Here is a 14,837-nt window from a genome sequence, read left to right as displayed (position 1 = left end):
TGGTTTGCTATACATATGCAGGAGTTGAAAGTATAAACCTGAAATGTAAAACAAAACGCAAAGAACTTTGAATAATAATGTTATATATTCAACTTGTTGCAAATATCCCGATGTAAACACGCCAGATGTGAATAAAATATCATATTCTTGTTAAGTATATTGGGGAAAACCGAACCTAGTATCATACATTACCAAACAATCGACATTTTATAACGTAAAGTAACGTATTTTGCTATAAAAAGTACCCCCTTCACTAAAATAACCATAATTTTTGTCGGTAATAATAAAAATGTGTGAAAAAAATCGGACACCAACCAAAAACACTCTACCCAACAACGCCCCCCCCCCCCCGAAAAACCCCCCACAACAACAACAACAAAAAAACAAACAAACAAACAAAAAACAACAACAAAAAACAACAACCCAAAAAAACCCAAAAAATCCACACGACTGCTCATGTGTATGTACGCAGTTATGACTGAACTTTTCATCCTACCTTTAACAATAATCTTAAACTTCAAAGGCTTGGCCTTGTTTCCAGCACCATCGACAGCGTGAAATTCAATCAGGTGAACTCCCACACTGAATCTTGTCTTTGATTTTTGACCTTTGACCTGTACAGGAATAATATTTGCTGGAGAGGAGTTATCTTCCACTTCAGGAGGATCCATGAACTCGACTGTTGTGGAGGTAGAGCCTTTGTCTGCAAACGCTATGGCATTTAAGACTCGCTTAAACTTTGGAGGTTCCATATCTGAAAACCCCCCAAATATTGTTAACAACAACAAGAACAATAATACTAACAATTCTAATAATAATAATGATACAGACAGGATCACAGAAATTATTCCACATTTTCGAAACTTGCAATTTTGAATTGAGTATGCCCCCCAAACCTATAAAACCCAGGTAAACGTGATTAAACCATCACTGGATAGACACGTCAATAACATTCTCCTACAATCATTCTCTTAATTAATTCTGATCAGCCTTAGACCCAATAATGCACCATCGAAGGCCTATTACATTTGCTGAAACGTATGTGCTATATATTTTACTATTGATTTGGATGTAACAAACTAAATAAAAATGAAATAAAATAAAACCTCACAAAATAACAAAATCAATCATATTATGCAATATGCTCTGATATACTAGCACCACAATATACAATATACATAAAACAATAAAAAAAGGTTCTTTTCTGTGTCACAAGTGTCGACACTTCAACGTGGTTCAAACAGCACACCAGACGTGCCATTTCATGTGTAATACCAAATATGATGGGAAAACTGCAGCAATTATGGAGATATACCAATCCAAGAAATTACAACAAGGATTTAACAACGAATGAACTCCAAAATGTCAAAATTGCCATTTGTGAAAATAAAAATTCAATTTCTACATTTTGAAAATTTAACAATGTTACTCCAGGAACATTAACCATATTTCTTACAGATCATTCTGAAAAAGTGACAAAACTTTTAGCAAAATATCTCCACAAACAACACCACCATTAACCACTGAACATATCAAATAGTGGTTTATTGTTACACTCCTGACATTATCAAGTTAAAATTATTATGCCCATTTAATTGGTTTTGGGTTAAATTATGATATGATATGCCTTTAGTCAGACAGTATTATGTAAATAGAACCCATGAAGTCTTAGTCAGTTTGTTTTAAACATTTGCATAGATATAAATGAAAAGGTCACCCTTTGCATAAAAAATAAACAACATGTGTGCAGATATACTTCATTACATCATATATATATATATATATATATATATATATATATATATATATATATATATATATATATATATATATATTCCAATCACACATCAAAGAAATCTAACAAAAATATCATTCAATTTCTTCCACCAAGAATATTTTAATATGGACACACAATACACATGTTGCATTAAACTCCTGACCTTCCTCAAACGAACTCATATCTATGAATGCTACAGTGTCATTTATTATAGAAACTTGTATTAATTAAATGTGTTGTTTTTAAAATTTATTAACAATTTGCAGTTTTGCTGAAAACAAAACTCGAAGTAAAATCTCATTGAACATAATTATGTGTTTTGCACGTCAATAAACTATGAAAGCAGAACTTATATTTTTTCTGATATGTTGTCTATACAAAATGAAATTTAGCAGCAAAATAAATATATCAAAGAACCCATTTATTCACTATGGATAAGTATGGTATGACTAGTTCACATCAGGAGCGTAACATTCAACTCCAGATATGATTGTAGGATATTGTTCTTCAGTAATAATAAATTACACTTCATGTATTTTGTTGCAATTAGTAATTATATTTTAATATGCAATTTGACTGGTAGCAAAGGTATGGGTTGCAATTGACAAAACAAGTTCAATTAAGCAAAAACGTTAGAGATTATATATAATATATTATGATAATATTAGATGCATTTGCTATCATTTGCATGAATTCGGTTTTTTTTAAAGTTATTTAATAATTTTATGAATGTTGACTATACTAAAATTGATACACTTCAGACATGACAATATACGGAATTTATGTAATCATGAAGCAGGAATACGTTTTGTGTTATTATGATCCTCAGCCTCAGGCAACCACACTCCAGTGAAATAGAGAAACATTTACATGACCAGACAACACAACAGGAAAGAATACCCAAACAAATGATGTATGTTTTACTCATGACATTAAAGGGTAGATGGCATTATTGGTGCATTAAACATGCATAATGTATATACAAACAATATAAGGACATGGATTTGCAGGACAGATATAGGTGTTTTTAAAACAATCAGTTTGACCTTTTAAACCAGTTGTCGTGTTGGTATGGGGTGGGGGGGGGGGGGGGGGGTGGGGGAGAGCTTTTTCAGGACATATTTGTCAATATTCAACATATCCATTTATTTTGTAACGGTAGTGAAGAGAAGTTTTGCAAAAACAAAATTCATTGTATTGTGCCTTGTATTTTAACACAGTAATCATCATCACAAATTATATTTTAAGTTGCTATGTCACGGGAAAGTGCCATTCATGACCACTTGTAGCAATGATTTTTTTTTTTTAAATGCATCCACGGAATCATCATATTTTGAGATGAAACATAAAAAAGACATTAGAAAATTGGAATTGATAAATCTGCTTGCTTTTAGAGCCAAAAATATGAAATAAGCCGATTTGAATTTTTGCCCATACAACGTTTTTGTTGTTTTCTCGAGGTATACCTTTACACGTCACACTTGACGGGTCTCCACTCCATCTCTTGTTGGCTTGACACACGAAGGCTCGTCTCCTGCCTGGCAGGATGTCGTAGCCAGGCTGGGTGCAGCTGTACGTACAGATACTGCGAACCTTAGACCCATCGGTACAGTGTTTGGTCATACCTGATAGTTCAGGTAAGCGTCGACAACTCAGCTCTGCAATGCAGAACAATATTGATTCAGAGTGCATTTTTTGTCCAGAGGGCCTAAAGTTGTTTTTCTTCACAAAGCTGACCTCACCAACGACACATTCAGATATATATCATTTCACTGAGATATTACAAAGGCCATTTTCCCCAAATTAATGGACACCATTCGTGAATAAATCCATGTTGTTAATCACATAACTGTATAATATATTCCTTCAACCAACATAGCTTATATTACATTACTTTAATGATGCGTCTATTGTACATGTATTGGTTTTGCTGCACGATTTTAACATTTGAATAGCGGATCAAGGATTTATATCAAACGGGTGATTTTTAAAGGGTGATAAGAGGTTGGGAATTTTTGCATTTTCGAAAAATTACTTAAATGCAGTGAATACATTTTGACAGTCAAACAGGGTCCATTCTCATTAACGCATTTATAAATCTGTCCCTATATTAGTATTTAAGTCATCACAGTAATATTCATTTCAATGAGCTCTGTTCTGTGCTAGTTTTGATTTAGTAAACTAGTCTAGGAGTGGCAGTCCTCTTTCGAGCGATGCAGAAAGGATACATTGTCCAGTATATAATCTCGCGAGTCACTGTCCAGGCACTAGATACAGAATCATGGAATCATGCGCTATTTTGGTAAATGGCCATGATTCAGTCAATAACATTGTCAATAGTTCTGTGAAAGAGTCATGGTTTTATCAGCTCTATCTTTGAAACATAGAGGCTCAAACAAAGAGCAAAATTGGACGAGAAAGGAAATGGTCGACTCGGTTTGCAAAATCATTTAAGTACCATTTTCAGATAGTGAACAAGCTAATGAATTTGTATGAATCACATGAAGGCATTGACAAAGTCAGGTAAAATATTTTCCTAAAATGGAGAGAAGACTCTGGCGATTCTCCAAGCTACCAAGGATGCAAATGAGCTACATCTGGCCAGCTCTCTTGTCATTAACACATTTAGATACATACAGGCACTCCAGAAATTGACAATGGTCTAAAATCATTATCAGGAAGTTGGACAAAAAACCCAGTTGGAACACAAATTGGTAATAAAATACTTGTTAGAAAATAACTTGTTAAAGGTAGGGTCAACTCCAACAAGAGCCTTATGTGTTGGAAAGATGCATACCCGGACCACCAACACATACTGACACTTTAGCAAATTAAAAACGCGTAATTTTAGAGTTAATAAAAAACCATGATTATTCCTGCTAACTGGGGGCAGCCATTTTGTTTCGTTTTTGTGACGTCCGGTGTGATAGCTTGGGACGAAGTGACGTCAGCTCCTGACCATCTCCTGTATGTACAGTGTAAACAAAAGCAGTAATTTTCGACAAGGCGCTTCTCTTTGATCAACCTGAATTGTAAAACAGCATAAATGACGCAATAATATAATAAACTATTTAACTAAATATATTTCAAGTTGTATTAACGGAACAAAATGGGGTTATAGTATTTTTCTCTGTTTAATAATTCAAAGGAAAAATGTACACTATTAGGCCTATTGATATGCTACGTTGGAGCAAAAACGACAACCCACGATACCCAAGTGATGATATTTTTTTTCTTTGGGACTACGTAATTGGTCAGTTCTGTGGTTTTAGATGGAAAAGTCTACTTAATCAATACAGTAATAAACCATGTCCATTACAATTTTAGGGGCGACAGGTAATATTCCACAATACCGGTATGTATTTTTGTGTCTAGACAGCGTCAATTAACTGGCTCGTCTGGTTACCAATCAAATACACACCTGTCAATCAGGAATTACAGGTAGAAGCAACTAACAGCATAGACCAATTAACTAAGAAAGCACTCCGTGTATCATTTCAGTACGTAGGTTAATGCATGGGCCAAACATTGTTAATTGTTTCGACTTGTTGTGTAGCCGCTTTGACAATGGCATTTTTATTTTGTATTGAATAATAATATATATAGTACTGGATATACTTATTACTGGCTTACTGGGATGTGTATTATTACAGAACATTGCAATGTATGACTATTTATCATCCCGCAAAAACCAGGTAGATTGTGTTTCTCTAGTTCTAAGGCTCATTCCTGACGTGACGCGTTAAGCATTACGTAACCACCAGCTCGCCAGAGGGCGTACTCACTGAGATAGTACAAAATGGCTGCGCCCGTTATATATAATAGCCGTCACATTTAACCGTTTTATTAATTAACTATACGATTATACGTGTTGATATTAAGCAATAATGTGCATTATATATCGTTAAATATGCATACCAGGCCAAATGCCTTAATTGTCCCTTCCTTTAAGGATGAGAATAGCGATGGCTTGAATGACCGAACGTCCATCCTGGGTATAACCTCTTAACTTCGCTAGTGGCTGTATTCGAGACAGACGTGATGGGGTGGGGGACGTAGAATTAATTACAATTAATATCATGTCAGTACCGTAATTTGAGCCAAAAGTATACACAGACTGCTCATTCATAAACGTTTTCAGGAACTGTAATTTAGACGATTTACTAAAAATAATGTGCATCGGACATGCTATGCGAAAAGATTAGTTTTAGTCTGATAACCAAAGGAGAAGATGTAAAAAGCTATATAGCCTATAGACAATTTAGATTTTTTATCTAGTAACAAAACAAACAAAACGGTTTTAAAATTAACAGGCCAAACCAAAAGACAGTAATTGCTCGATTGAAACGTTTATATATTTTAGAGCAATTTAGATGAACATTCAAAAGTAAAAAGATAAAGAATAAAAGATCAGACTATTTAATACCGTTTTAAAAAATACATTAAATTTTTGTCCTTGGAAGTATCTCGTCAAGGTGCAAAACCTGGAGAAGGTTTATCAACATAAGCCGGATACATGTTTGACGGGCTGTTGTGAAGATTAGCAAACTTTCTGAAAAAGATGGTATAGTGTTTCGTGGAAGAATCTTCAGGATATGGCAGATGGCTGTGCTATATATGCCACCCCCCACCCACCCCCCTCGGTGGCCTCGTGGTTAGGCCATCGGTATATAGGCTGGTAGGTACTAGGTTCGGATCCCAGTCGAGGCATAGGATTTTTAATCCAGATACCGACTCCAATCCGTGAGTGAGTGCTCCGCAAGGCTCAATGGGTATGTAAACCACTTGCACCGACCAGTGATCTATAACTGGTTCAACAAAGGCCATGGTTTGTGCTATCCTGCCTGTGGGAAGCGCAAATAAAAGATCCCTTGCTGCCTGTCGTAAACGAGTAGCCTATGTGGCGTCAGCGGGTTTCGTCTAAAAAAAACCTGTCAGAATGACCATATGTTTGACGTCCAATAGCCGATGATAAGATAAAAAAATCAATGTGCTGTAGTGGCGTCGTTAAATAAAACAAACTTTACTTTACTGTATGTCTATTGTTTTTGTCGTAGTTTTATTATATGTATGTCTTGGGTTTATTACAAATCACTTATGTAACCTAATCGACAATTCCTTGTTGAGTTATTAAACCATCTTAACTTAGAGATAAACAAAATACACATAAAATGTTCTTTAAGTTGAAAACTATCTTACTTTTACACGTTGGAAAGCTGCCGGACCAGCGTCCGCTGTCGAGACATTTGATGGTTTTGGACGAAGCTCCGGTTAGCTCGTAACCCTCGTAACACCCGTACCTGCAGTCACTGCCGAGGCGGTAATCCGTACCCAGGTGACATATCCTGTAGCCGTTGTTCACTCTCGGAGGGGGTGGGGTGCAGCGGATTACTATAAACGTATATTATGTTAAATCATTGTCGCAACAGTAACATGCCATTATATCATATCAACAATCAATAAACAAGTAATAAATTAGTTTCAATAGCAATATATTAATCAGCTACAAGCCCCATATTTATGAGAAATACACATTTTGCAGTTTCGTAAAACCGCCACAATTGTTATATTTTTATTTAAAGGCAGAGGCGGATCTAAGGGGGAGGGGCCCGCCCCACCTAAATTCTTCGACAGTTATAATTTTATTATATATTAATTTTTAAAAATGTACGATCCCCTCCAAACCTCTCCAAAGTTCCCTTGGCATTCCGCCTAATGTCATTGGAGCCCCCTAAATAGATTTTCTGGATCAGGTACTGAAACGTATCCAGTAACAGTAGAGCGAACATATCTCCAATATATATTCTGCTAATTAAGTATAGCTGTACTATGTTATTAAATATTGAATCATACAATGGCCGTAGATGCCCTCATAAGCATTTTTTTAAAGAATGAAATTCTTCATGAATACTAGTACTCGTATCAATATTACGGTTTCTACTGTACTAAACGCCTTCAAAACATACACATAATAAACACAAACTCAATGCGAAAGAACATAAACAAATACATATAATATATTGATGAGCAGTACTATTCTAGGCACCACTAGTCCAGTCAATTTATGATCTAACCTACCATAAATTCCAACAGAATCTATTTCTTCACCTTTCATCATTCATCTCGGAAAGTTCCAAAAACAGTATTTATTGTTTAATGTTGGGTCGTCTGAGCAGAAAATTAATTACTTTCAATTTTTTTGTTCCGTTTCCTCTTTCACTTTCATTCACATTATTTATTTATTTTGCTTTTTGTGTGTATTTACTATGTTTGTGAATGTCTGTTTTCTTGAAAATAGTTACCGATATTGTTATACAATATTAAAAAAAGGATAGGGCCTCGTAAGTTCTTTAATTTATTCCCAATCCTTATATAAACAATCAAATCAAAACATAAAAAACACTTGGATTATGCAATATTCAATATTTCAATCTCTACTAATTTGATAAATCAAATTAATATGGGTTGTTTTCATGAATAAAAAATTAGCATGTTGTGTGTATCTCGTAATACATTTTAGATCATTATCATTGTTCACGTATGACGTTTTTGACACATTATCAGGAAACCTACATTAAAACCTTACCATTAGTAAAAGTGATATAACCACCTGCATAATGACCATATTAAGATATTGTACATTGAGACAAGTATAGTGATCCTCTATATTTAGAATGTCTTTCTGGTCTGGTGTCGGTTTAAACATACCAATCAAGAATTAATATTTTGTTTTATCACAACGATACTGGTACAACAGCGGATGCGCTATCTCGCAAAGACCGGTACCCACCCTTTACATGTATGTCGAATGAGCACGTGGCCATGTTGCCAGCGTCGTCTTGCGCTGTGTATCTCATCGTAGTGACGGGTTCTGAAAACAATCTACCTGGGGGCAGCCCATGTCGCACCATTCTGAAAAATAGCTACTAGTCATGGGGTCTGAAGCATCTCGTGAGTAATAAGAAGATCAAAAATTTAAAACTATTTAGATAATTTCTGCAAAAAATGGCAAACTGTGAGGGTTGTTCGTGAATCTCAAAATGGCTACCTATTACATATACCTTTAGCAATATTTCGAATTGCGAATATTGCATGGTAAACTTACCTTTTCTGTGGCAATGACAGTACAGAAGACGTAATTAAGTTAATGCCTCTCGAATTAAAAACAACACACGTACATGCTGCAGTTAATAAATGTACTGCTTTATCATTACTATAACTGGGAGCTAGCTTGAGAGGCAAAATTACAAATACAGACACATGGAATAAAATAACCATAATATTACATAGGCTTTTTGTGTCCGATAAGCCATTTCAGTGATTGTAAAATCAAAGCAACGAATACAAATTTGAAATCGCCTGCAAATTTAACAAATGTTTCTAGATTGCTACAGTACTACCAGTTATTGTCTGGTGTCCATGTTAGAAATTAAGTCCTACATCTTAAGTTTTCCTCATGTGTATCATCTTCATAACTGGTAACACTGCTTCCTCCCAATCATTAGAACAGTTACATAATGTTGTTCACTGAAATTCGTTTTTCTGTATTTGTTAAAGTTGGTTACATGTTGTGTGTACATATGTTACCACATAGGTCTCTGCATCTGGAACTGGTTGTAAGATCCCATCATTTAAATCCCAACCGTAGTGCTGAAGTTGTGGTAATTTGAGATTGGATACGTCATCATAGTACCAAACGATTAGTGAGCATTAGGTACTGTTAACACAAACCTAGTTCAAAGTATGCTCTCGGGATGAGCTTGCTACATTTATTAGTTCTACCCGAGGTTAATACAGCTGGCAGACATATTATTTCAGGGAGGAAAGCAATGTTTTAGTAGTTTGTATATCGTCTTGTACTTTCTAGCAAATCTACCATTAGGCCTAATGTCTCTTCCTGACAGAGCACGAAAACATGAAAGCGCTGAAGCTCTGTTAGCACCAAGGGAATGCAAATGGGCTGGACTTGCTGGCAACTCCTGTCACAAACGTGTATTGACAAAATCTGGGCCCTAATTCACAAAGCTCTCTTAAGCTCTGCTAGACAACAAAGTATCCTCTTTGCAAGTATTATAGCATTGCACTGCGAGATCGCAAAGTTGCGAGAGTTTAGTGAATTAGGCCCCAGAATGACAAAACCGTTATCCACAACCAAGACCGTATATCTGCGCAATGCAGAGTTGAAGGAGCATTTGGCAAAATAGTGATCGATTCCTTGAATCTCTGTCTAGTGCCTTGTCAATAGGAGGACAGCCACTCTGTAGGGGAACCTTTACTGGACAATACATCCTTCTTGCACCACCAAAAGAGGACTGACACTCCAAAATCCAATTTACTAAATCAAAACTAACACAGGACAGAGTTCACTGGAATACATATTGCTGTGATTACATGTACTCATGAATCAGATTCAAAACAGTGATGATAGCAGGTGTTCGTGAAGGGTAAACATATCCTACACCCCCGATGGCACCAGTCATGAGTACTGCCACCAGTAGAATAGACGAACAGTTGTTAATTGCCAGAAGTATGTCAGTAATTGGAACAAAGATCCTAGGTCATGTAGCCCTATTTTATATGCTAGAAATAAGATGAAGGACATTAAGTGAAGGTGCAAAAGCCATCCTCTTGCATTAAGATCGGTTTACCTCACTCTACCATCCCTGTCGTCATATGCTGACGGTTCCTCCCAGTGCACTTTGGTGTGTGTTTGAAATGGATCTGCGGTAACATGAATATCAGATGGGCAACCCTGGGTTTTTGGCCTTTGACGATCTATAAAAGAAGTATGATTATCCATGTATGTATACAGACTGCATAAAAATCCAATATATATATATATAGAGAGAGATTAAGCAAAATTTATTGGATTAGGTCCCATTGCAAACACCATGGCAGACATTGGCGTGAATCGGATTTTGATATTTTACGAATAACACTAAATAAAAAAACCTTAGAAATATTTGAGAAATAACTTTGTATGAAACAGTGGCAAAATACAATCCTTCTTATAATATAAGTAATATATTTACGTTTATCAAACTCCCCATCTGAATATGTTAGTTAAATGAATTATTTCTGCTTTACTATAGAATGATAGTACTTCTAGAATTAAAATATCAACTAACAATAACAATTCTAAAGACGGTAGACTAAACATTATTACGTATCAACATTTATTAAATCTCGAAAGGTGTCCTGGCTTAGACGTTATTGTGACTGTAAATCAAACTGGTTTCTTGACAACTATAATGGTAACTGCATTTATCCAAGAGAGAACGTTAAGCAGAAGATTTTAAAAGTAAATTTTGTAGCGTAGTTTGGAGGCCAGTGTGACTTTGAATCTCTGTGCATAGATGGAAACTGATTTGATAAGTGATTTGTTTCTATCATTGCTAACTAGTGTGGGTAAATCAATGGGAGGTAATCTGTTATCCTGTTTCTGTCGGTAGACTATTAATCCCCGAGTGCATTATTAGCCCCGCTGCTATTTAAACAATGTTCTATATGAATACCAAACTCTTCCATTAGTTTCGAACCGAGTGGCTGCCAGCACACTTTCTTAAGTACGGTTAATTGGGCTTCCATTTTTGTGGACAATCTGGTGGCCGAGTGCTGTCAAATGACATGCGAGTAGGTTCGAATCCTGCCTTTTGACTACACTTTGTGTTTTTAAATATTATTGAATGATATAAGATTATCAATATAGCGAATAGTAAAGTAAAACTATTTATCCAGATTCCTTTATTTTGATTTAACCACATTAGTCAGAAGTTCTGATTTATATGAATAGATTAACACATCAGCGAGTAGTGGAGCCCAGCTAGTGCCCTAATGAGGATTCCTATTCCCTGTCTATATGTCATATCCACAAAATTGACAAAAATATGTGCGTAGCACCCAGACTGTATACCAAACAAGTATCTCTAATATATATTCGGTATAAAAGTCTTCACAGAATAACAGCCACAAACAGCTATCTGTATAAAAATAGATTACTTGATAATACATTATTTATTTATTGTAAATTGATGAACAAACTATGGAACATTTATTTAAAAAAAATTAAAATGAAAAACTGCTATGGAATTCTTTGGGAAAATATATTTTTAACATCTCCGGATTCTGCGTATTTTTAATGAACTAATGATAAATGTTTTGGATACAGAGAGGTCAAATATATATGTTAATTATCAAAAAAAAACACAATATACTAGCAGTTATAACTCTCAATTACTTAACACTGTACCTCTGTTTACACAACTGCTAACTTTGTTGAGAAATATTATATTACTGAAAAATTGGTTTCAAACTTAAATAGTGGCTTTTTTTATTGTATCAATAGAATCACTATGATATATTTGAGATTTTGTTTAAGTTTAAGGAGCTATTCATTTGAAGTTTTTATCGAGTCCAATTTCCATAATAGATGACCAGTATAAACTAATGGTTTTGCCTAGATTGCCTTTGCTCTTGTAGGCATTTATCTTTGTATTGATGACCAATATATAACTATGTTGTTGGTATAATATTTGTGTAAATGTATATTTTGTATGCCAATCTAAAATAAAAATAAAGAATTGTAAAAAGTACGTGAGTTAGACCTAATCCATTATTATCGTCAATACTCACCACGTGGTGGGGAACAACCGAACAGCCAACAACCTAAGTCCCGCCACCACCCTCGTTTGAATCTGAGATTCCTGGCTCGCTGAGAACGTCGTGTTCGTGGTAGAAGCTTCAACGCAGCAATATTTACTCTTCCTGTAAAACACACGATCATGATGTTCGGCTGTAAACATTACTGGTACAAACATTATTAAAGATTTCTACTTTCTGTAAATCAAAAGCTCATTTTAATTAGTTTTAAATTTATTTGGAACAAATATTATTAAAGATTTCTACTTTTTATTAAATACATGGGGGGCTTTTTCTTCCTGTAAAACACAAGACCTTGTTGATCAGTTTTACACTGACTTGTTATATACATCGTTAAAGACTTCTACTTCCTATAAAACACAATATCATGTTGATCAGTTCTACACTTACCTGTTATATACATCGTTAAAGACTTCTACTTCCTGTAAAACACAATACCTTGTTGATCAGTTTTACACTGACCTGGTATATACATCGTTAAAGACTTCTACTTCCTGTAAAACACAATATCATGTTGATCAGTTCTACACTTACTTGTTATATACATCGTTAAAGACTTCTACTTCCTGTAAAACACAATATCATGTTGATCAGTTCTACACTTACCTGTTATATACATCGTTAAAGACTGCTACTTGCTGTAAAACACAATATCATGTTGATCAGTTCTACACTTACCTGTTATATACATTGTTAAAGACTTCTACTTCCTGTAAAACACAAAACCATGTTGATCAGCATTAAACTAACAACTACGAACATTGTTATTGATTTCTACTTTCTGGAAATCACAAGATTATGTTGATCAGTTTAAACCTTCCTGGTTCAAACATTATTATTGATTTCTACTTTCTGTAAAATATAGTCATGTTTTAAGTCAATAATTTTACGAAAAAAACATCATTAATCTCGTACTAGACGGGCTGGGTGTTGAGTAAACAGAACTTAACTCCTAGTATGCGCTTCACATATCAGTATGACACTGAAATTATGTCATTTACAGCTTCTCACTGTAGCTTACCAAACGTTATTAGTTCTAAGGGGGAGGGGTGCCCGAACGTCCATCTAGTAAGTCGTGCCATCCATGGTTGTAAATAGTGTACAAACCTTCACACTTCCGATCGTCCCCATGCCAATCACCGTGATCACATTGCTTCCACGATGACAAAGAGCTCTGACGTCCGCTACAGAGGAACCTGCAACTTCCGCCATGAATGATCTGGCTTGATGTAGTTTTCTGGTTATCAACTCGACAATCCAAGGAACCGGGTAGAGCGGGTAGGTCCAATATGGAACAAGACCCATATCCCTGAAGATAGAAGATAAACGATAATAAAATATTTAGGAATAATCTATACATAGAGATTCAAATTTGCTATGGCCCGGTTTACTGTCTTCTCAGAATAGATGTATCATGCTTCACTTACAATTTGCATTTAATTGTATACCTGTATTTGTAACAAGACAACACATAAAAGAAAGAATAATCCACTAAAATGTTATTGTCATAATTTACATTGACATCTTAAAGATATATTCGTTATTTCTCATAATTTTATGTATTTTGTTTCTACGTGTGTACATGGAGACATTTACCATAATGTGACACCCATAAAGTTTTCGTGTTGTGGTGTCCTTAAACATGTCCCTTGCCACCACAACAAAACACACACACATCCTTGAACTTTTGGAACCGGGCTGGGAGTTAGACCAATGGTAAAGTGCTCGCCTGATGCGCGGTCGGTCTAGGAACGAGTCCCGTCGCTGGGCCAATTGGACTGTGTCTCATTCGAGTCTGTGTACCACGACTGATATGTCAAAGGCCATGGTATGTGCTATCCTGATTGTGGGATGGTGCATATAAAAGATCGCTTGTTACTAATGAAAAAACATTAAATGTCAAAATTACTAACTTTTTGACATTCAATAGCAATGTACTCTAGCAGTTGAAAAAAGAAAACAATTTACCTTTCTTCGAACCGTTATATATTGTATCGCTACGTTTGAATTTTCGAAACGTAACGGGTTTTTGTTCTCAGAATGTCTAAACTGATAAATAAAAAGCCACAACAACAGCAACATGTTATGTGTAGGTGTTTAAGTTGCGGTGTACGGAATTAGAGAAATTCGTGTCAAAGTTCGAGGTACACTGTTTCTTGTTCTGAAGTGTACGATAAATATATACATCAACATCTGTAACATGGTCCTGCAACACATTCAGAGGTGAAGCGATACGGGCAGGTCGCGATACGATACGTATCCCGATACATGGCGTATCTGGCAGGTCGCAATACAATACGTATCCCGATACATGGCGTATCTGGCAGGTCGCAATACAATACGTATCCCGATACATGACGTATCTGGCAGGTCGCAATACAATACGTATCCCGATACATGA

The 14,837-nt window shown here is 35.4% G+C and overlaps 1 protein-coding gene across 1 annotated transcript in view; it reads right to left on the bottom strand.

Moving 5' to 3' along the window:
* LOC121383874 (sushi, von Willebrand factor type A, EGF and pentraxin domain-containing protein 1-like) overlaps positions 1-8,688 on the bottom strand; it is a 57,316-nt gene extending 48,628 nt beyond the window's left edge. Inside the window, exons 1-4 of the mRNA XM_041513971.1 lie at positions 8,568-8,688; positions 6,977-7,168; positions 3,244-3,435; positions 497-754 (exon numbers count right to left, since the gene is read on the bottom strand). Coding sequence (XP_041369905.1) covers positions 497-754; positions 3,244-3,435; positions 6,977-7,168; positions 8,568-8,688 — 763 coding nt within the window. The remainder of the gene's footprint in view (positions 1-496; positions 755-3,243; positions 3,436-6,976; positions 7,169-8,567) is intronic.
* Between the last annotated feature and the right edge of the window lie 6,149 nt (positions 8,689-14,837).

The sequence above is a fragment of the Gigantopelta aegis genome, chromosome 10 (assembly GCF_016097555.1).
Source record: "Gigantopelta aegis isolate Gae_Host chromosome 10, Gae_host_genome, whole genome shotgun sequence".
Classification (NCBI taxonomy): Eukaryota; Metazoa; Mollusca; class Gastropoda; order Neomphalida; family Peltospiridae; genus Gigantopelta; species Gigantopelta aegis.
The sequence above is the reverse complement of the archived record's forward strand: the minus strand, read 5'-3'. Positions and strand labels throughout refer to the sequence as shown.